This window comes from Myodes glareolus, chromosome 19, assembly GCF_982192425.1.
Source record: "Myodes glareolus chromosome 19, mMyoGla1.1, whole genome shotgun sequence".
NCBI lineage: Eukaryota > Metazoa > Chordata > Mammalia > Rodentia > Cricetidae > Myodes > Myodes glareolus.
The window spans coordinates 48,788,381-48,811,326 of NC_142044.1; the positions used below are offsets into that span (position 1 = coordinate 48,788,381).

At 48.0% G+C, this 22,946-nt stretch overlaps 1 protein-coding gene across 3 annotated transcripts in view; it reads left to right on the plus strand.

Annotated features, from left to right (window-relative positions):
• Tbc1d22a (TBC1 domain family member 22A) overlaps positions 1-22,946 on the plus strand; it is a 297,396-nt gene that overhangs the window by 235,946 nt on the left and 38,504 nt on the right. For 2 of the 3 annotated variants that reach the window (XM_048444912.3, XM_085678867.2), the window contains exon 12: positions 6,266-6,361. The exons of the other annotated variant lie outside the window; for it this stretch is intronic. In XM_048444912.3, the coding sequence (XP_048300869.2) occupies positions 6,266-6,361 (96 nt within the window). The remainder of the gene's footprint in view (positions 1-6,265; positions 6,362-22,946) is intronic. 3 annotated transcript variants of the gene reach the window in all.

Consider the following 22,946-nt stretch of genomic DNA (forward strand, 5'->3'; position numbering starts at 1 on the left):
AGGTGTGTGTCTTGGCTATGACCACGATGGAGATAGTCCTAATTTCTTATTTTGTTTGAGGTTAAAATAAAGATAATGATTTATTTTTATTTACTGAACATCTAATGTGTGTGTGTGTGTGTGTGTGTGTGTGTGTGTGTGTGTGCGCACGCGTGCCACAGTGCACATGAGATGAGGTCAGAGGAGAACTTGTAGGAGTCTGTTTTCTCCTTCCCAGTGTGGAACCCAGTGATCTATTTCAGGTTATTGGGCATGGTGACAGTCACCTTTACTCCCTACGCCATCTTGCAACCCCCATTTTAGACCATCAAGTTAAGTTTGTCTGCCAAAATAGGGCTGCTGTTCAGATAACAGCAGAAACTTAGTAATTTCTAGCTCAATTAGAAGTAGACACTGGAATAATGAATAAAGACAAGTTAGTTCACTACAGCAAGGAAAAAAGAAGTGAGGATGTGGAACCACCAGCAGGCTGAGATTTCGAGGGTGCAGACCAACCAGAGAGTTTCAGTTATGGTTGGTTGGGATCAGGTGCTGAATTAGGGGCCTTGACTGCATTTGGAAAGACCCGTCACTATAGAGACTAGGGATGAAAAAATGTCCCGAAAAACAAAGCACATGTTCTGGAATTTGGCCAACAACTAGCATAAGGAAACAGAATTGGAAGATTTCAGGATAGTGTTTTCGGTGTCATCACTGAATGACATTTTTATAGAATATCTGACAAACGTTGCCATTGACCTGAATCTTTGAAAGCTATAAAATACTGCTGAAGATAAAGAAAACCTATGTAAGTGATAGGTCAGAAGACTCAGGGGTTCTAAGATGGGCATGTGTACACATGTAGACACACTCAGACATAGTCAGGTACACAGGTAAGCCCGCAGATATACACACTCAGAGAGAAGCACACACAGACATGCATACAGATGCACACACAGGCACACAGAGAGAAGCATGTGCAGAGACGTGCATACGCACACATATACACAGAGAGAAGCACACACAGACATGCATGCAGACACACATAGACACACAGAGAGGAGTGTATACAGAGACATGCATACGGACACACAGAGAGAAGCACACACAGGCTGATCTTTTCTGCAGTCATTGATAAACCGACAGTGCAATTGATACGAATGTGGAGATTTGGGCAGCAGAGCTCTAGAGAAGGGTGAAAATGAAAACCCTATGGCCTCAGCCTTAGCTTATGGGGGTGGGTATAGACTTCTTTGGAAATTGCTGAAAATGTCATATTCTAATAGAAGCAAAGCCCTGTGTGCCCTTGAATTGGGGGAAGATTTGTTAGATGTGACAAATGAATAAATGGAACCTCTATCAGAATTTAAGACACATTTCCCCACAGTCACTGTTTGGAGTGTGGAAAGTCAAGCTCTAATCTGAGAAACACATGTTCCCAGCAGAGGCTTACCAGAGATTTACCATGTAGAATATAAGAAAACAATTTGTAAAAGAATAGAGAACAGTGAGGAAAAACTCCGAAAATCAAAGGTGGCATGAAGGATGCTTGGTCACTGGTCATTTGGGAAGTGTGGATAGGCACCTGGGAGCCACAGTGAGACACTACTACTGCAGACTGTTAGAAACTCAATTAAAACAGTTGTCTGACTGTAGCATGCTGGCTATGATGGGATGGAACATGAAGTCTTGTTCACTGCTGCTCAGAACATAAAGTGGTAGAGCCACTTTGGAAAGTAGCTTGACAGCATGAATCCATAGCGAGACTAGTGCGTTTGTGCACACAGCTCTGCATCATAGTCCTGAGCTGGAAGCCGCTCAGTGTCTCTAGATTGATGAATGTGCCCATTCAGGGGAACACACTTTAGCATTTGCAGGGGATAAATAGACAAATTGTAGTGTGCTCATTTAGGGAAACACACCTCAGCACTTGCAGGGAGTAGATAGACAAGCTGAGATGTGTCTATTCAGGGGAAACACACCTCAGCATTTGCAGGGAGTAGATAGACAAGCTGAGGTGTGCCTGTTCAGGGGAATACACCTCAGCATTTGCAGGGAGTAGATAGACAAGCTGAGGTGTGCCTGTTCAGGGGAAACACACCTCAGCATTTGCAGGGATAAACTGTGGTGTGCCTGTTCAGGAGAACTTACCTCAATATTTGCCAGGAATGGACCAGCAAGCTGATCTGATGTTTCAGGGATAAGCAAAGTGTGATGTGCCATTCAGGAGAATGTTTTGTGGAATTTGCAGAGAATGAATCCTGAATGCACGGAATACCAAGGAAAATTTTCAAAGTAGTAGCTCTAAGTGAAGGACATTAGGAAGAGCAGTACATATAGTACGGTGGCACCTCTGTACAAGTGTCAGATGTTAACTGGTGTGCACTAGGGAATAGCTCAGTGGTTACCTAGAGACTGAGAGGACTTATAAATGGCCACAAGGACACATATGGGGTGACAGACATGTGCACTATCCTAACTGTGATGATGTTTTCACAGGGTCACACATAGCAGAATGTAGCTAATTATAAAATAGATGATGTACCAAACGCTGCTAGATGGTTCCAGATGTGTCTTCCTGTCCTACTGTTCCTCTAAGCCAGAGACTTATGCAGTGGATTGCTTGAGATAAAGGGGGTGATATGTGTTGACAATGGTAGTGAAGAAACTTTGAATCTGTATGTACCCAATAACTTAACCTCCAATATAGAAAACAAATTTGGTAGAACCACAAGGAGAAAATCTACCATTGTCATATAAATTTTTAATAATCCCTATTTTCTGGTAGATTGTATGCAGATTAAAAATCACTAAGACGAATTAACATTTTGAGTTAATTTTCTTTAGTAGACATAAATGAACTGCTGTCTCCAGGAGCTCCAGTCATGTGTTTACAAACAGCAGACATTTTGTGGTATGACTTTTTCTGTGGAGATGTAAAGAAACATCTACTCATTCCACATAGAGAGGACACCAGCAAAGAAAGGACCCAGTCCAGGTCCAGGTTGGTGAATCAGGGAGTCTTTCTGGCTGCTTAGAGAGTGTTGGCCCATCCACGTGGGTCACTCAGTGGCATCTCAGTTCTGTCAGCTGTGTCAGAGCCAGGCCTGTGGCCTCAGTGTCCATGCCCTGTCCTCCAAGTATGCTACCTCATAAAACATTTTGGAAGATGTGTACTATCCCAAACTCAACTCCAATCCCAAACTCAACTCCAAATTACCTTCAAAGACCTGGAGTCCTTAAGTCCCATTTACTATGAACTCGATTAAGTCACAGTCAATAACTCAAAAGCTAAAGGGACAGAAATGAACCATGCATTTACAGATTTGAAAAGATGTACTGGTAAATCAGGTATGATTCAAAAAAGACATCATAAAAGCCAGTGCACGTTCTTAGACATTGAGATAATAAAGACTCATTAAGACTTGGAGTGCAGCTGAAGTGGGGCTGCTAAGGGTGACTGACAGGCTTGCATTGCTTGCTTGTATCAGAAATGAAGAAAAGCCAGACACTAATGAGCCTGAAGCCATCTCCCTTAAGTTAGAAAAGGAACTGAAAAAAGAAAGTACTCTATTTCTGTATGTGTTTGAGAATGCCCACAACAAACTACAGGAAGGAGAGAGACAAACTTACAGGAAGGAAATAATCAAGATAACAAGAGAGCTTAATACAATACCCATCATCAGAGTCTTAAGTTGACTGCTTGCTTGCTTGCTTGCTTGCTTGGTTGGTTGGTTGGTTGGTTGGTTGATTGATTGATTGATTGATTTTAGAAAACGACTGGATTTTAGAAAACTTCAGCATGGTTAACAGCTTAGATGGAAGAAAAGGCAAGTGGCAGTGGAATTAAGAATTAAGAATTCTGATAGCTCCAAACAGCAGTAGGATGCTGAGGCAGAGGATTATAAGCTCTGAGTCAGCCTGGGCTACTTAGTGAGAGTCTACCTTAAAAATGAAGGGGGAGGATACATTTCCAAATAGGGATTATTGTAAATGCACAGACATCTAGATGAGAAGTTTCTGGAAAAATAAGAGTATAAAAAAACTCTGAGGAAGTCTGAATTGTTTTGTAATCATATAGAAATTAATTCTGGGGTGTAGTTCTGCTCACAGAGAAGTCACCAGCCCTGCCCGTCACACAGGGGCTGTCTAGCAGGAATCAGAAGGAAGCATCCTAAAGCTGTGTACACTCTTCTGAGAAAGGAAAAGGGGAGAGAGGCAGACAGCCTAACGCTTAAACCCTACAAAAACAGTTAGAGGAAACCAGAATTGCTTCTTGCCTGGTGAGTGTAGTCAGGACATGGACAGGATTAAAAGCTGGAGTTCATAGTTAACGGATACAGTTTACCCTGGGAATGCAAGGTGGTTCAGTGGAACCATGACTCTCAAGGTGTCTTCCCATTACCAGATGAATTTATCATCTCAGCAGATGCAGAAGTCATCTGTGACTGTGATAAGAGCTCTTTTCAGCCTGGAGCTGGAAGAGACTTTCCTAACTGCTGTGATGTCAGGCCTCAGCAGACATCATTCCCTAAAATGAAACGGTGGCAGCCAGTCCCCTCATAGGCAAGAAGTAGAGCAAGGGACTGTGCAAGTCACACTAGCACAGCACTGGGCAGGCAGTGCAGGGAGACGAAGGAACAATGCCCACCTCTAGGACTGAGAGTGCGCAGCCTGCTCTGCTAGTGACCTGCATGTCACTAAAGACCACTGACCACCTTCCCACTCTTTCTAGTTGGACTCTATAGCATGGGGCCTCTGGCATCCCTAGGGCTCCCTGACGCCTGTCAGGGTATTTCTGGTCTAGACCACTGGTTACCTCCTTGTGCACCCTACTTAAGTCTCAGGAGAGTCACAGCTATCCCATCACACGTGTTCTGCTTCAGCTGCAAAGCCTCTTGTCTTAGACAGTGGCAAATCCATCCTAGTTAAAGCCTTCCCCCTCTTTCCCTTAGACCTGAATACATCACATGTAGCAGCATTTTGTGGACTCACGCTTTACCCAGAATCTAGAAGTTCCACTCTAGTTACAAGCTCTTGCTCCCCTTTGGTGTACAGCACTAACACTTGCCGGTTTTATGGTGGTTGTGCCCCGCTTATCTTGAGCTCTGCCTCTCCACCTTGCCTGCCCTGTGCCATGTTCTCAGTGGGACACCTTTGAAGCACCTCTTCCCTCCTCAGAGCTTCCCGGGCTCATGAGAGCACCTGGTGCTTGGGACCTGCGGGTCTGTCCTCCACAAGCTTCCCTGCACTGCCAGCCATTCTGCTGCAGTGCTGCTGAGCGACCCCAGTGCTTCGGAACTGTCACTGGCATTCTCTGACTTCAGGACATTGGTGTTTCTCTGTATGTCTGCCTGGCACACCCTCCTTGGTTCTTTGCTTGAGTTCCTCTTTAGCTGACTGAGCACTGTATAGAAATTATGCTTGGCCCCTAAGTTTGTATAGAGACACCTCTCTTGTTATCCCACCTTCTTCCTTGCTGTATTTTCTCCAAAGCATGTCACTTCCTGATGCACTGCATACTTTTATTACTTAATATACCAATAACAGTGACTGCATAGGTCTGTGTGGACATAGCAGAATCATGAAGGTAACAAACTGAGCTCTAAGCTTGGGACCCCTAGTCAGAGTAGTTTGTGGTGTGGCTTTGAAGCCAAATAGGAGTTGCAGGGGGTGAAGAAAGGAGAGCCTTCCAGAAAGGAGCTGGGAGGGCCCAATGGGGTGCTCTGAGCAGTTGCTCAGGCCCCCAAGGATGGCAACAGTATGAGATGGTAAGAACAGAGGGAAGGGTGCATTTGACTGTACTGGAGAGAGTCGTGAGGGTGGGAATTCAGGCAGATGCCACCAGACTTCCTATCCTGCCAGCTGCATCCCTATTAATGCCCACAGGACAACTTCCTGCTCCACAGCTTGTTTGGTGTCCCTCTTGACCTGGTTCCTCAACTTTCAGACTTACTTTCTCCTCTGGGAAGTGGGGGCTGCCCTCCAAGGCTCAAGTGTAGGATGGGCATTTGCCAAATTTACTGACACTATTCCTGGCTGTCATCCATGAATTCATGAGTTACTGTTTTTGGCAATGTTGAAAGCTCAGGCCAGGACTCTGCTTACCAGAGTGTTGGTTTTAAAATGGCGCTTATGGTAACGGGTTGGGCATGCTACAGTCCAGTCTCTGAGTAACAGTAAGCTCTCCCCATAGCCCTGACTAGAGAGCCCACCAGGACGACTTTACCTGTTGACTGCTGTCTCCCCACACTGAGCAGCTCTCTCCATGTTTTTTCTCTTCCAGTCTGAACCCGAGGGCTTTTCTCATTTCCACTTGTATGTTTGTGCTGCTTTCCTCGTGAGATGGCGGAGAGAAATTCTAGAAGAAAGAGATTTCCAAGTAAGTAACTGCTCTTCAGAAGAGTCCCAGCTATGCTTTCTGCTGAAAGAAAGGTTTATTAAGTTCTCGTTCATGGCTGATTTGTGGAGGAGCTGTGGGGAGCGCTAGTTGCCTTCACTACTGACCTGCTGCTGCTGGGAAGTGCCTCCCACTGAGACACAGAGCTGGTGGCATTGGCCACTATGGTGGGAACTGGGCCTGGGCCGGCATCATAAACTCTCACCTAGACTCCCTGAGCCATGTGCCATCACCAGTGTGACATTGGAAGACCTGGTGTAACCTCCAGCTCCCAGGGCCTTTATCTCAGCCCCTGTGATATGCTAGGCACTGTTCGGGATAAGAAACCACACAGCCCGAGCTCCCATCTCATCAGTCACATGGTGTCTGTGTGACTTGGGACATCACTTAACCTCTCTGTGCAAGTTTCTTTACCAGCTTAACAGTAAAACTGCTGAAGAGCCCAGTTGTCAGAGGCCTTGTTGGACATACATCCTGCCAGCTTTGTGTTCTATCCAGGAAACTGCATGTGTCCCCACATTCTGGACTACCTGAGTGCTCCCAAGAGGTGGCCCAAGTATTATGAGGCCTGTTGACCCTTCCTAGGTGCTCTTTGCTATGTTAAGATGTCAGAGAGTTCTTAAATCCATCTCAGAGGACTAGTGGTTGAAAGGCCTTGCTGGGCAGGGTGGGTGATTTAGGGTGCAGCAAAGAAGACACCAACATTGAAGGGACAGGACTGTGCACTATCTGTGGTCACTGTCTTCCACCTTACTCCCTTGGCCACCCCGCTCTTGATAGGCTAGGGGGCCCGCAGTTCCAAGTTCCCAGTATGATAATTTGGGGGAACTCAGCAGTTTTGTTCCTCAACCCTAAGCTTCTCAGATGAATCTGAGCTCCCTGCTTCCCATATGATAAAGTCCTGCATAGTCACACAGAGTCCTGCTCAGACCTCGGGTGACAGTTGGTTTTGGTGTCCATTTGCCACAAATTGGAATAACCTGAGTGGGGATCCTCACCTGAAAAACTGGCCTGATGGCCCCAGTTGATGTGTGAAGACTCTCTCTGAGTGAGACTGGCACTTTCTGGCAGCAGCCTAAATAAGAAGGACACAGTAGAAGGAAGGCCTGTGGACAGGTGAGGGTGTCGGTTAGGGGAAGGAGCTTCCAGTAGGACCTTTGGCTTGGCAGGCAGAGACCAGCCTGCCCACCAGTCCGTAGTGTTTAAGTACAGGGGACATGAGGCTGTCCTCCTGAGTTGCTGCCCTTGTCATTACAGAACTCAGTTATCTTGTGGTTGCTCAGTATGCTGGCTGGGGTCCTAGGCTGGACAGCACTCCAGGCTCCCTCATCTAGCCTTGTGGACATGGTTTATGAGTGGTTGAGATATGTTGGCTCCCTGCCCCACTAGGCGTATGCAAGGTTGCTGGCCTACCTGGCCCTTCTTGCTGCATCCTGAGAACATAGAGGCTCTAGGGAACATGACTCGCCCTGTCACCAAGTGATTTAGAGTAAACTCCTTGAATGCTCAGCTGTCTTCCATAGTACATGTTTGTCCTCAGGAAGCTCTGGGAAGCAGGGCTGGCTGTACAGGCACCTGCCTGGCCATTTGACCTAACTGCCTGTTTATGGAAGAGAGAAGGGTCCTGCTTTCCTGATTTCCTGGTGTGCAGTGGCCACTCAGTGTGCTGACCGGGGCATTAGGTTCCCACTGAACAATATGCACTCCTGCCCTGACCAGTTCCCAGGAGCCCCCAGAGAACTTGTCCCAGATTCACACTGCTGCCCATCTTCCTGAGGGTCAGAGGTCTCAGCTGAGCTAGCCAGTCGGGTTATTGCCACCTGGAATCTGGCCTCTCATGCTGGGCAACAGTGTCTAAGAAGGCTCAAGGCAGACTGTACCACCTTCCAGGCTAGGCCAGCCCAGGGTCGTAGGATCCAGGGTAGTAGAGAACTCATGTTATACACAGCCATGTGTTTAGGGGGTATCCCCCAATCCTACAGCAATACCTCTACAGCCTTCTGGAAAGACCCTAGACCACATGTGCCCAGCATAGCCTGCCCCAGAGTTCTTTCATGAGCCACCTTCAGCAAGGGACTGTCGTTCCTCTCCCTACATTCTGGCTCAGACTAGATCGGAACACTGGTCACAGGCTCTTGGATGAAGCCTTAATCTTGCGAGGCTATGCAGTGAAGTGTCGTGTGTGCGTGTGGTCAGCAGTACCTACGCCCCTTGAGAGGTAATCAAAAGGTCTGTGCAGCTACTAGCAACTGGGAATGACTGGGGCCACTGTAGCTATGTGTGTGATCAACAGAACCCATGGCATCCTGACAGGCAGCTGTGATGGCATCCCCTGCTCTCGCTCAGTCTGCATGATTTCAGCACTCTCTTGTTTAAGAGATGTATTTATTTGCTGTTTGGCTGGAGCTGTGCTGTTATGATTATTGGGTTCACCTTGAGAGTCTGAGCATAGTGTGTTGCTGGCCTCCTGAGGGTGTTGTCCTCCTCCTCTCCACCTCCTCACACAGCCAGTACAGGGTGTGGGTGCAGCCTGGAAGCCAGCCCTGCAACCCGGCAGTTTGGGTGTGGATGGCGAGGGCAGGGAGCCACAAGGTAGATTTTCTTCTGTGCTAGAATAAAGTAGCGCTTTGATGTCCTGGAGGCTGGAAAGAGTGTGTGTCATGAACCCAGTGTGTGTTGTGGAGAACTGAATTAAATTAAATGAAGAACCCTGGGGTGCTGGTGAGCTCAAGAGATGGTGCTTGCCACTGTGACATTTTAGGAAATGTTCCTGCCCTGTGGATAGGGTGGGGTGAGCCTCTGGCAGTGGGGTGTTCCTGGCAATGGTTTCCACGGCCCCTGCTTTGTTCACTGAGATTTGCCATGTAGGCAGTAATGTGTTGCTGCCTGTCATTTCCATAGGAGCAGAACTGTGCTTGAGGAGGAGGCACACCCAGGGCAAGACAGACAGTCTATAGGCCAGAACAGAGAGGTGGCAGCTGGGGTGCTGCCCTTGGGCTGCTTCTGTAGCTGTGTTGGGCCAGCTTGGGAGTGTGGGACAGGCAGGAATTCAGGCTATGCACTGGGCCTTTGGGCCCTGAGTAGAGGCACCTCTCTGAGGGAGTGTGCATGACTAGGTATACAGGATCTGTGCACTGTGTGAAGGTGCCCTCCTACAGGCAGTCACCCCCCTTGCCATCTCTATCTCTGGTGCCCCTCAGTACATTACCCATGATGCCCACAGGCTCTGAAAAGTGAGTGTCTAACTATGGTCTCTTCACAGGCTACATTATCTCTGCTAGCAAGGGAGGTTCTGTCCTTCTTTAGCCAGATTTCTAAGGGGTCTTTCAGGTGAAAGAAGTTCCATGGTGTAGAATGCCTTGTATCCCCCTGGAACCACTTGTCACTTTTTGCTTTCCCTGTTTTCTGTGGGATTGTTTCACAGTAAGTGACCTTGGGAGTGAGGGGAAGGAAACCTGTGCCTTCCTTCATCTCCATCCGTGTTTTCTACATGTGCTCAGTAATCACTCCCAGAAGCCTGCTTGGCCCAGCTCAAGCTGGAAAGTAGCTTGGCAGTGAGGGGGTCTGTTCTTGTTGGGGCAGCATGGAACTCTCTGCAATGGGAACCTGGATTGGGGACAGAGTAGGGAAATGAGATCAGGCAATGAGAAGTGGTAGGAGAGAGGACAGAATAGCACTGCCATTGTGGATGGGTCTGGTGACTGCTACCTTGTAAAAGGGCTACGGGCATTGGGGACAGGAGAGCGGGAAGGCAGACAGAGAAATCCCTTTGACAATGGAACTTGTACCCAGGACAGGGAACATTGAGGTTCAGCAGGGGAGGGTGAACAGACTGATACATTAGAAAGATGATTAAGGATACCCCTAGCAAAGGTATGTGGGTGAGACTGACAGAAGAGCCTGCTGGGACAAGATGGGGAACAAATGAAGGAGCTACAGGGCAGAAGAGGGTAACATTTCCATGGAGAGCCAGTGGGTAGAAGAGGCAGATAAATTATAAAGAGCCTGGAAGCCTCAGTGGAAGGACAGGGGCTTCACCATGAACAGGAGCAGGGCCATGGCCTCGCAAGTGTGAAGAGAAAACATGTTTTGTACGGTTTTGCACAAGTCACCATGGGGTGAGTCTGTGGATCCTAGGTGGTTCATTCATAGATTCTGCATTGGAGTTGCCACCTCAGCTTAGAGTCCAGAAGCATCTCTGAGATGGATGGTAGTCAGACAACCTTGATGGTATAGGACCTCATGCCTTTCTGTGGTGCCATGTGGTAACCATGAATGTACCACCATGGAAGTCATGATCTGTGCACTTTCCCATCTGTGTGAGGCATCCAGAGGAGTCGAGCAGAGCTGCAGGAGGAAACCAAGTCCTGTATCGTCTGGATAAAACGCTGACTGGGAGTCTGATAGAGAGGGATGAGAAGCTCTGAGTAGACACTGATTCTCAACAGAGCATGCATCTTCCTAAGCTGGTACAGCATCTCCATAAGCAAGTCATCAGCCTCAGCCAGAGAGCCTGCAGTTCAGAGCAGCCATCCCACGTGGCCTGCCTTCCCCAGTGAAGTGCTTCAAAACAGAGATGCGAACAAGCCGGGAACAGATGATCAAGCTTCAAAAGTAACACAGATCAAGGTGAAGATGATAACGGAGTCACAGACAGGGTTTTAAACATGCTACATGGCTGGTGCTAGGCTTGGAAATAGATGTAAAGTAATTTTATTTAAAAATTTCCAGAAGAAACACAGTCACCTTTAGCTCAAAACGAGGAACAATTAGGCCAGTTTATGACAATAAAGAAACTAATAAGTGAAAATGAATGGGCTAGAAATCGGAGTGGAGGGGTTAGGGGGATGGCTCAGTGGGTAAAGTGCTTGCTACGCAAGAGTGAGGGCCTGAGTTCAGATCCCCAGAGCCCATGCAGAGTTGGGACTGTAGTGCATTCTGTAATCCTGCACTCATTCTCCTCTGCCATGAGACAGGAGGTGGGGACAGGAGACCCCCACATACACCTATGAGATCCAGCTAACCTGGTGTACATAAGAGACCTTGTCTCTTCAAGATGGAAGACAAGGACTGACACCTGAAGTTGTCATTTGGCCTCCACCTGCACCTTTGCTACACATGTGCCTTCATACATATGAATACATATGTACATACACACATCTCTCATACACACAATTAAAAAGAAAGAAACTAGAGCTGGGAAGTAGATTGTTAAGTATATGTTAAAGGATTTAAACCTGCCAGTGACAGGCAGGCCAAGAGGCAAGTGTGTGAAGAAGGAGGAAATTAGCTATTTGGGGAGAATACACAATACTAAAATTGCCTGATGACTTTTTGTTTTTAACCCTGCAGCCTGGGTAGGACCATTCCTTGTGGCTAGGTTAGGATGAGGCTGGAGCATGGCTATTCCAGCCGGCACATGTCTTTCTGGGGGTGTGCTCACGTGGTCCCCCACAGAAGGAAGCAGAATTCTGTGTTGTGTTTTGCAGAGCTCAGGCACATTGGTCTGTCCCCATCTTAGTCACTGGACTGCTGTGCAGTGTGCCTCTGACTGCTCGTTAGTCTTGCTCCATGTCTGCTGATCTCTGAGATGAAGTAGTTTATAGACAATAGAAACACATTTTTCACAGTTCTAGGACTGGGCATGTCTAAGAGCGTGCTGCAGGTTCAGAGTCTGCTTCCGAAGTGGTGCCTTGGTGTTGTGTCCTTATGTGGCTCTCACAGAGGACAGAAGGCACTAGAACTTAACACCTTGGTAAGGGCTCTGCTCTGTTTGTGAAGGGAACTTAATTCCCCACCAAGTACTAAATTCTTCTTAGTACTAACAGCTTGGGGACTAAGTGCCTCCCGTATGAATGTTGAGGGCATTGAGACTGTGGGTAGAGTTGTATGTGGGTTACATGAGGTCCACAGGTCAGGGAGGGCTCACAGACTACTCACTAAGAACCAGGTAGGTAATGTTGCGCATGATCAAGGTAACAGTTATGAAAGAAAGCCTGTGCACAAATCAGGTGACAATCTAATTCCCCTCTCACAATCCAAATACAAATAGTCTTGAAACTGTCAATATACTGATCTAGTAGTTCATAATCCATAGTCACCTAGCCATGTCAAGCTGATTTGCTGCTTACAAGTGTGTTTGTGTTGTCACTTCACATCTGGCTCCCTTAGATGGGCTCCCCAGTAAGTCCTAGTTACGCTCATGCTGAGTGGGAACGTCACTGCGACATGGCCAGATCAGTGGAATGAAAGGCACCCAGCGCAGGCTCCCCGCATAATCCTGACAAGAGATGCACAGAATATGTTCTCTCAACAGAAAATTGGGGGCCAGGCCCTTTAGGGATTCAGGAACCAAGGCTCTTGTTGTGGGATGGTCACAGGGCGTCCTCTGCCCTCTAACACCAGGTAAGAAACTGGTGTTTGCCACGTGTGTCAGAGTAGTCCATGTATGCTGGCACAAGACGCGGCCTGCTCATTACCTCCAGCACCCACAGAATAGGTCAAAAACTATGTTCCTAGGTGCCAGCCAAGGGGTAGCCTCTTTCCCACATACTGCTGATAGGACGTTCTGATAGTAAGCTAAAGGCAGAGGCACAGGGTCTCCTACAAGGTACAGTAGCTATTCCCGAGTGTAGGAGTAAGAAAACAACCGACTGCCCAGTAAGTAGAAGTAGCCATACTTTCTTAGTGTGCTGAGAGATGTCTGAAACTCATAACCTTCATTCCTAGGGAGTGACGGAAACAAGAGTGTACATCCTATCCGTAGGGTGAGGAGGCAGCTTGGGAAGGCTTGCTTCCCCCAATCTAAACTGTGAATAGTTCAGACCTGTAAACTCTGCAGGGTAGCCCAGCAGTAGAATCAGCTTGTGCCCTGAAGGCACATGTTTCTTCCTAATGGGACCCCATCCCCTGTATACATAGCTGGCATGGGGTCAGGGGAAGCAGGCCTAGCAAAGGTAAGTCAGAGACCCTTCCACTGAAGTGGAAATCCAGAATCCTGCCTGGGAAGCAGGAAGCACTGGCAGCCTGGGCTCCTGGGTCTGCTTGTCTGAGTAGCTGAGTGGGAGTCCCTTCAGCATCACTTGCTGAAGCTCACTCCGCACACATTTACATTACTTTTGTGACACTTGATACTATAATGTGAGTTTTTAACTGACGAGATCCCCAGGGGAAGGTATCTCCCAAGATTATTCGGAGCACGTGCAGACAACCTAAATGTTTGTCTGAAGCGGCACAAATTAAAGGGCAGGTGAGACTCAGAAATTGCTTTTTGTTGTTGTTGTTCTCAGCTGTGTCCACCCTGTGTCCTTAATATACAAACAATTCATACACAGAACTAATGAAAAGGAAATGTCCTAATGGAAAATGGATGAGACACTCAGAGTGGTCAGGCATGCCACTGAAGAATTATGCAACTATTAAGAAAAATGCCAAGTATCTTCCAGTCATTAATACAGCACCGGAAGTGAGCACAGGTGATACCTGTCTGCAAACAGCACCTTGTGACGTGGAGATCGGCAGGTGTGTAGTGGAGCAGGCTGTGCCCTGCGCCTCCTGGAGACCTAAGTGTAGAGCCTTTCTGGAGACATTCCAGAAGTTCAAGTCCTGGGCTGACCTCTGCCCCAATACTAGCCTGTGATCAAGGGAGAACAGGTCAATAGCAGTCTGAAGGGCCAGAGGCAGGTCTCCAAACCACATGAATTGCTGTTTGGAATACTTTGTAACTACCCAAACCTGGTCTTAAACAACCTTCATGGATTTAGGGATGCTCGGCGTATTTCTGTGGAGAAACCTGGCCCAGAATGGCATTCCTCCACACAGGATCAGCAGTGCAAAGATGATCCCAGATTGACTTGTGTTTAAAGCAAAGAGAAGACTGAACAAAGCAAGCCCCAATGTGAGTGATGATCAGTTTGAGTTAGTGGTGTCCAGATGATTTCATTCTCTTGCTTGGCCTTCACCTTCTTCTGGCCGATGTGCATAGTTGTAGTTTTCTAACCAGGGCAGTGTCCACTTTCAGGGCAGCCCTTGCTCTGTGAGTTCATGGCTCAGGGCAGGTACTGAGGGATGCTGGGCTCTGAGCCCACAGCCTTTCTGGGATGCAGTGCAGAAGTCAGGCATGTGGACACATGCATAGAATTTACTGATAGAGCTAAGGTAAGGCATATGCCCACTCTTCTGGGGACCTTATGTTCACAGATGCCTGTGTGTAGAGGCACACAGGAATGTGGGCTCTGTCTGAACCACAGGAGAGACTGGGAGGCATGGGGTGGAGGCAGAGATCACACAGAGGCAGAAGAGAATGTTGCAGTTCTCCCACAGAGCCCAAACTGCATGAAGTACTGGGGCAGCTGGCCCTTCTCTCTTGTAGCCACTGTAAGGAAACTTCTGGAACTGTTGTCCCAGTTGCAAAGTTGAGAATTTTAAGAAATTTAAGAAGTCACTTTTGAGAAATGGACGTGGGATCTTCATACAAATGAATCAAACCTCAACACATCACCTTCCAGTCCCCTCTCTGGGCCACACCCAGAGCCCAACTCTTCTTTGGGACCTCCCCAAGGACACCCCCGCTCCATTCCTGAATCCTTAGCTCTTGTAAGTGCCCAGACCTTACGCAGAGGAAGCTGCGGGAAGAAGCCACTGGAACGACTTTAGAAGCAGCATTCACTTCTCCCTCTCCTACCCCAGAGGTGTGACCTCTGCCCCACCCCACTCCCACCCTGCTTCCCAGTCTCTCCCCTCTGATTTGGGGAGAATCAAATTCTGTAGTCATTTTACACAGGCAAGGTCGATGATGTGTGTTGGCTCTGGCAGACGTACATCTTCATGGCCTTGCTGGCCTAGACTTCCAGCATCTCTGTGGATGGGCCGCTGCTGCCCTGGTCCTCAGGCCTAGCCCAGCTAATTATTCAGAGGTCCTGTCCTGCCTCCTGGGCCATCTAGTAGACTTGAGACAGCATATGGTCTTCTGTCCAGTAGCTAAGTGGACATGTGAATAGCCACTGCGGGCTAATGGTTTTATACAGGTTGATGTCTCACCCAATGTACCCTTGAAGCAGCAAATGTCACAAAATGCCAAACTAAAGATCAGTTGTCTTCTTCATTGTTTCTAGACATTTTAAGGACAAAATTGGTCGATTGAAAAGGGATCTTGGAAGTGGATTGTTCTTTCTTCCTTTGCCCTGGCAGGTAGCTGTAAAATGGAGTATGGGCTTTCTTCCTTTGCTCTGGCAGGTAGCTGTAAAGTGGGGTGTGGGGGTAGGTAGAGCAGCCTGTGGTGTCTGTGGATAGGGCTCCTGTGCTGTAGTGTGAGTGTGTTGTGCTGTCTGGCTGGTGCACTATAGTGTAGTAAATGTTGCTGTGTAGGACACACACAACAAATGTTGTTGTGTGGAGCTGTTGCTCTGGAGTGTGATGGTGTCTTGCTGTGCAGGACTTGCATTCTGTAGTTTGGATGTGTTACTGTATGCTCATGGTGCGCTGTAGTGTGGTAGGTATGTTGTTGTATGGGGTTCATGTGCTGTAGTGTGGGTGTGTTGCTGTGGGGCTCGTGTGTTATGGTGTGGGTGTGTTGCCATGAGGCTTATATGCTGCAGTGTGGGTGTGTTGCTGTGGGGCTCATGTGTTTGCCTGGTGTTTTAGGTACTTCAACTTCTTGAACAGGACCTTGGGGCCCAGCTCCCCTGGCCTACCGTGTCCTAATAGTATATAGTGAAATGCATGAGGAACACTGCCCTTACCGACTGGCCTTGTACTAGATCAGTTGTGGATACTTCCTGGGCTCAGACAAATCTGCAGAGAGAGGACAGATTTCTAGACCACATGGAGAGGGCAGGACCTCTGGAGTGACTGGACTCTACTGGCAGGTGGGCTTCGGTCTGCAGCAAGGCCAGCAAACTGAAAGTAAGATGGGACAATGATGGTGATGTTGGTCAGGAGGAAGGGCTATTGGCGAGCTAAGGGGCAACAGGCCTTCCCTGAGTCAGGTAGCACACAAGGGCACATATGAGTGTGTGGGCTGGGCAGGCTACAGCAGATCCTGCGTGCACCCACGCTGCAGACATCAGGCCTTGCATGTCTGGGACCCTGCATGTCGGAGTGTGTGGACTGGGCATTCTGCATACAGCAGACCTTGCTTACACCCAGGCTTGCTCCATGGAGCCATCTAACTTCTCTGTCTACCACTTGCTCACTGGTGAACCATCAGGGTCTGGGGACATGCAGATGATGATACAGCAACAAAGGTGGGAGTCAGGCACTGTAGTGTCCTCCAGAATGAGAGGACCACGGTCCTGAGGGGACAGCATGTCCTGGAGAGGCTTTGGGTACAGCCTTCAGGAGAGCAAGGAGCAGTTGGTAAAGGTAGGAGCTCTGAGCAGGCCCTGCAGCCTGCGGTGAGGCTGGTGAGGCAGCTGGGTAGGAGCTGTGTTGAAGGAGGCAGACGGATGTACAGAACAGAACTGTAGGAACTGGGTCAAGATGTGGGGGAGCAGTGGCTACAGACTGAGGGGACAGGCTGCTCCAGCCCCATGGCGTGGCAGAGAGAGATGATCACTTTCTAAGAGGAGCCAGTGAGTAGACACAGGGTGCTGAGTTCTAGGCCCCAGGGCAGGTAAGTCAGGGTTCAGAGTAGAACAGAACTTGTGACTGCAGGATTCCCAGCTGAGCAGCTGTAGGGGTGTGGGGGCAGGGAAAGGGCCTGAGTGACCAACCACAGGGCCTGCTGAAGAGAAGGATCAGGCCAAGCCCTAGGTGTAGTGGAGGGCTGGAGACGTTTGTTCCTAGGAAGAGACAGGTAAGGGGAGACAGTGAGAAATTTTTGCCCGAGCTGTTCACCTCTCATAGGAGATCTAGGCTCATTCCGTGTACTTAGAGCCATTCCCCAGGGCTTGCTGTCCCAAACTTACTGTATACTTACCGGGCAGGCTGAGTGTGGTCGTGTGTCCTCCCTCCCCCTCCCCCTTCTCCTGCCTTCCAGTGCCCTGTGCCTGTGTAGAATGTTTGTTTTCTGGTCTGCACATTCAAGTACAGGCAGTAATTTTCTTTTCAGACCTCAGAAGATGTGCCCTCCTTATTAAGCCCTACTGCTCATTATGGTAATGGTGGCAGGCATTGAAGATCTGAGCTCTTTCTGAGTGAAGTGTCCTGTGGGCTACAAAGTTGAATAGCAACTTTCTTATCAGAGAAGTGATTAAAGGCTGAAGATGAGGTGTGAGGAAAGATGAAAGGAGCAGATTGTGGGCCCAGTGGCTTACAGGATCTTAAGTCCAAGGAGAGTAATGAGCGCTTCTTTCCTGTGGCTCAGCTGATGCAGGGAAAACACGGGCCACACCACAAGAATACCCTCCTTGCTGCTGCAGGATGCAACTTGCGAGGATGCTTGAGAGCTTGTGGGCGGTCTGTACTAGGCTTCACAGCCCTAACCAGAGTAAGCTTGCTTTGTCCCATACTAGCTGCAGGAGGGTACGCCATCAAAGAGCAGAGCCTCTGGAGCAGTGTAGGAAGCTATAGTCTGGGGGTTGCTGCCCCAGAGAGTGGCAGCACTGATACTGGGAGCTCCTTTTTCCTGCCTGTATGGCGGTCCACAGAGGCAGGATGGTGAGAGGATGTTCTACTATGTCTGTATTTCTAATCTGAGAAAAAGGGACTCAGTCTGCAGCTTCTTTATGAGCATTAACACACACACACAGTTCCTATGTTCATATATAGACAAGTGAATGAATACATGCATTCACACAGAGTACACATACATATATGCATACAACTATATGTATCCATATAGTGGCAGTGTGTTTGTGTAAATATATATTTACCAGCAGATAAGCATGCATACATATGGAGGCATGTATCCACAAGTACGCATGCACACCCTTACTATTTCTTAGGAAACAAGGTATGGAAAATGTTGCTGTTCTTTTTCTTTTAAACAACAAACCCTTTCTTTTTACAAATGGGAAATTCTTGCTGAAACAGTCATAAAGAAAACTGCTTGCCTGTCTAGAATTTGTTTAAATTTCCTTTGGCACAGTGACCCCCTGTGCTTTTGTTATTTAGTTATTATGTCTTCGAGAGATGTTTGACTTTCAAGGAGGCCAGTTTACACTTTTTCTGTTCATAAGGGAAGGTGACATGCTTGTGTATGGGAAGGAAGAACCTCTGTTTCATGACCCTTTACCCAAATGCCATGTGGCAGTAGCTATGTGCTCTCTAGAGCCTTGGGAGGCGCTTGGGGGGCACAGAGTGTAGACCACCCATGGGCAGGGCTGGTTGAGGTACCTACCTTCTTGGGAGTACCTGGTGACCTTTCTTTTTGGGACGTACAGTCTTCACCTTTGTCCCGAGTTACTTACCCATCCTTCCCCACCTAGATTATCTTCCTCATTTCTTCAGTTTCTCACTATTTTCAAGAGGGCAGTACCCTGGGAAGAGACACACCAAATGGCTGATTGAAGGAGGAGCTGCCTGTTTCCTTTCCAGTCCCCTAGTTTCTACCCCATCCCCACCCCACACTATTCCATCCCTCACAATAGGGTTCATGCACCTCTCTGTAGTCACCTATCGTGGAGAGGTGTGAGGGCTGTTAGTGCAGGCTTACTGCGGTTGCTTTAAGAAATGAACCCACCAGCAGTACTCAGAGAAAGAAGTGGAAGTCTAGCTGCTGCATAAAATCAATTTGAGTCCCGTGACTCTGCTCAGACACACCTACATATTTTATTAAGTCATTTCTCTGTGTTGGGTTTTACCTTCTCTGCGAGATGAGCAACTACAACTTCAGCCCACATGGCCTGGCCATGGCTGGGTTCATGGTCAACACAGGCACTTGAAACATATGAGGTATTGTTCAAGGTGGTCAGGTGTCAGAGCACCTCTAAGCACATGGGAAAGCTCAGTCCTTCCAGAGTCACAATTGCCAGCAGGTATCGTTGGTGAGGAAGTGTGAATATGGCCAGATAGCCTCAAAGACCAAGACTGTCCATGTATATTTTGTGCCTGTGTCTCTGCATGGGCTGTGTGCTGAAGAGGCTGGGCTCTTGTTTCCCATATATGCTTACCAGGGCTGTCCTACCTCCTCTTAGACATAGCCGTGTCACTTGGTCCAGTCACTGAGTGTTTGAATCTGTAATGTGTCATAGCTTCATGTGAATAGCAGTGAAAGTTTGAAGGCTGTATTAGGGTTTTATTGCTGTGAAGAAACACCATGACCATGCAAGTCTTACAGAGAAAACATTTAATTGGGACTGACTTACAGTTCAGAGATTTAGTATATTATTTTCATGATGGGAAGCATGGTGGTGTGCAGGCAACATGGTGATGGAGAGGTAGCTGAGAATTCTACATCTGGGTCTGTAGGCAAAGGGATATGATAGTGCTACACTGGGCCTAGCTTGAGCATCTGAGACCTTAAAGCCCACCCCCAGGGTCACACTTCCTCCAACAGCACCACACCTGCTCCATAAAGGCCACACCTCTTAATAGTGTCATTCCCTATGAGCCTGTGGGGGCCATTTCCTTTCAAACCACTACAAAGACTTTCAACTATTCAGCCTCATTGGCTTTAATGAAGAAAATCCCAAGAACTTCAGGATGTGCCCGGTTCATGATGTAGGCAGTTTTGCCCCACCATGCCCTCCCACCATGATTTTTCGGCCTTGCCTTCAGTCCTGAAAGCCATGGAGTTAGCGCACCAGGATCTGAAGCTGAGCCAGATGTACTTTTTGTCTTTAGTTATTTTTCTCAGGTGTCTTGTCATGGTGATGAAAAGTTGGCTGACGTGGATGGTTGGTATAAGCAGGGCCATTGCTGTGATCATCTGCATGGAAGCCTTTGGGAATTGGCTTGCAGGAGGGCTTTGGAGAAGTCTGGAGGGGTAGAGTAGAGGTGCTTTAAGCAGAGCTTAGTGGGTGGTTCTCAAGGGAGTTCAAAACCCAGGATGAGGCCTGGAATGTGGAGAGTAAAGACTTCTCCTTGGGTTCTGATGGGAAGGGAGACTCTGTTGGGAAGGAAAACCAAAGCCATTTGTGTTATAATGTGGAGGGGAATTTGTCTGCACTTTATCCATGCCTGGAGACTTTGCTTAAAGCTGAATTTGGAAGAAATTCAAGACCACAAAACTTGCAGGCTTTGGTGTAGGCATTGCTGGCTCTTTCTAGATTTGCAGTGGGATGATAAAAACAGAGGAGAAGAATGTGTAAAACCTAGTAACTTGTCCAGAAGAGAACTATATGTAAAGTCAAGAGTGAGAAACCTGCTGGCTAAAGAGATTTGTGACATCAGAAAGAAACCAAATATTTTGCACAAGGGCAGTAGGAAAGCTGCCTTTAGGGCATCTTGGGGATGGCAGGATGCTTCCTATGGCACTAAAGAGTATAAAAGTATGAATGCATTAAAAAAGACTTTCCTTTGTGAAGGCCGAGCCATCCTGGCACATTGTCCACACAGGGCCACCTTGGAAGATCCATTTCAGTGTTCTGAGAAGCCCAGGTGTGCAGGCTATTGTAGCTGTGGTCTTAGGAGCCCTGGCTACTGCTTGACATCACTGCGGACCTTAGTACCCCGTGTACTCTGACTCTCTAGGCATGATGAATGCAAGCAGAGGCTTCCACTCAGGTTTTAAATGAAATATTGGGTGTAAAGGCAAGATACAGCAGCAGCATCCCCTCACACACACACATCAAAGAGCAACGACACACACCCCCACATTCCATAGGGCAACAGCATCATTCCCTACATCAAAGGGCACCAGCATCTTTCTCCTTACACCAAAAGGCAACAGTATCATACCCCCACAGCAAAGGGTACCAGAATCTCTCCCCCGCAACAAAGGCGACAGTATCATCCCTCTACATCAGAGAGCAACAGCATATCCCCCTTACACCAAAGAGTGATGGTATCATCCTTCCACACCAAAGGGTAACAGTATTATTCACTCACACCAAAGGGTAGCATGTGAAGCTGTGATACCAAAGTTGTTAGGTACAGTGAAGATGCAAGGCTACTGGAGATGCAGGAGTATGGAGTGTCTGCCAAGGAAAGCTACAGATAGTGAACAGAGCCATGCAAGGAGGAAAGTTGTGGTCTATAGCTAGCAGTGCTAGTGCAGGGTTTTCAGGCTCTTTAGAGCTCCTAGCCTGCCACTGGGACCCTGAGTGAAGATTTGAAACCTCATTTCAGCCCTCTTCTCTCTCTTCTTTCTTTGCCCCATCTCTTGATTTTGGGGTGGAGGTTTATATGCTGTTGTCACTGTGTGTTAGAGTTACAGCTCTAACCATTTGAGTTATATAGAGGCTCAGCTAAGAATTCACCTTGAGTTTCAGAGAAAACTTTACCTGGGTACAGGCTGAGCTTGAACCATTGAGGATTCCTGGTGATGGACTCATTGTACCTTTCAGTTTGAAATGGATGTGAACCTTTAGGAGCGGGGTGGAATGTTACAGCTTAGAAACGAAGTACCCCCACCTTTCCCCCGTTCTCACCTTGGATAGCACATGGGACTTGTAGGTTCCCACTCCATCGTTACATTGCTATTTAAAAGGGTGCCTGTGTTGGGGGTGGTTACTCAGAATGTGGATGCTCAGCATAAGTGTAGCACATCACCAGGATCCAGCTTCTGGTTGCATTTCACTTTGAGCCAAGCCTTTGACCTCTGCATGGTAGAAATCAGTTTAGGTGGGGATTTCAACCCAACCTGTGTGAGAAAGTGGCTGTTATGACCTTATGGCATTGTGAATTTTCTTTTTTTCTTTTTGAAAGTAATTTTATTAAATTATAACAGTTTCCATTTACGCCCCTCTTCCCAACACCCTCCCACTCCCCCTACTCCCTATCCTCCTCCCTCTTCGTCCCTAAGGGCAGTCAGGCTTTCCTGCCCTGTGGGAAGTTCAAGTTCCTCCCCCCTCCCTCCAGGTCCAGGAAGGTGAGTATCCAAACAGACTGGATCCCCAAAATCCAGTATATGCAGAGGAAACAAGTCCCAGTGTCATTGTCAATGGCTTTTCAGAAAGGCTCTGGGCCAGCCACATTCAGAGAATCCGGCCACATTCAGAAAATCTGGTTGGATCACATGCTCGTTCAGTCCCAGTCCAACTGGCCTTGGTGAACTCTCATTAGATCAGTCCCCTTGTATCAGTGGGTGATCGCACCCCTCGCGGTCCTGAGTTTTTTTTTCATGTTCTTCCTCCTTCTGCTCCTCATTTGGACCATGGGGGGCTCAGTCCAGTGCTCCAATGTGGGTCTCCGTCTGTATCGCCATCCATCGCCAGATGAAGGATCTGTGGTGATAAGCAAAATATTCATCAGTATGGTTATGGGCCAAGGCCAGTTCAGGCACCCTCTCCTCTGTCCAGAGAACAATCTGGGGATCTCTCCTTGGACCTGGGATCCCATATATAATCAAGTCTCCTGTAAACCCTAAAATGACTCCCTTAGTTGAAATATATTCTTCCCTGATCCCATATTCATCCTTCCTCCATCCCCCCCCCATCCCGGTCAACCGAGCTTTCCCCATTCCTCCCCTACTCCCTTCTCTCTAACCCTCCCCCTTCCAACAACCCTCCCACTCCCCCCCCCA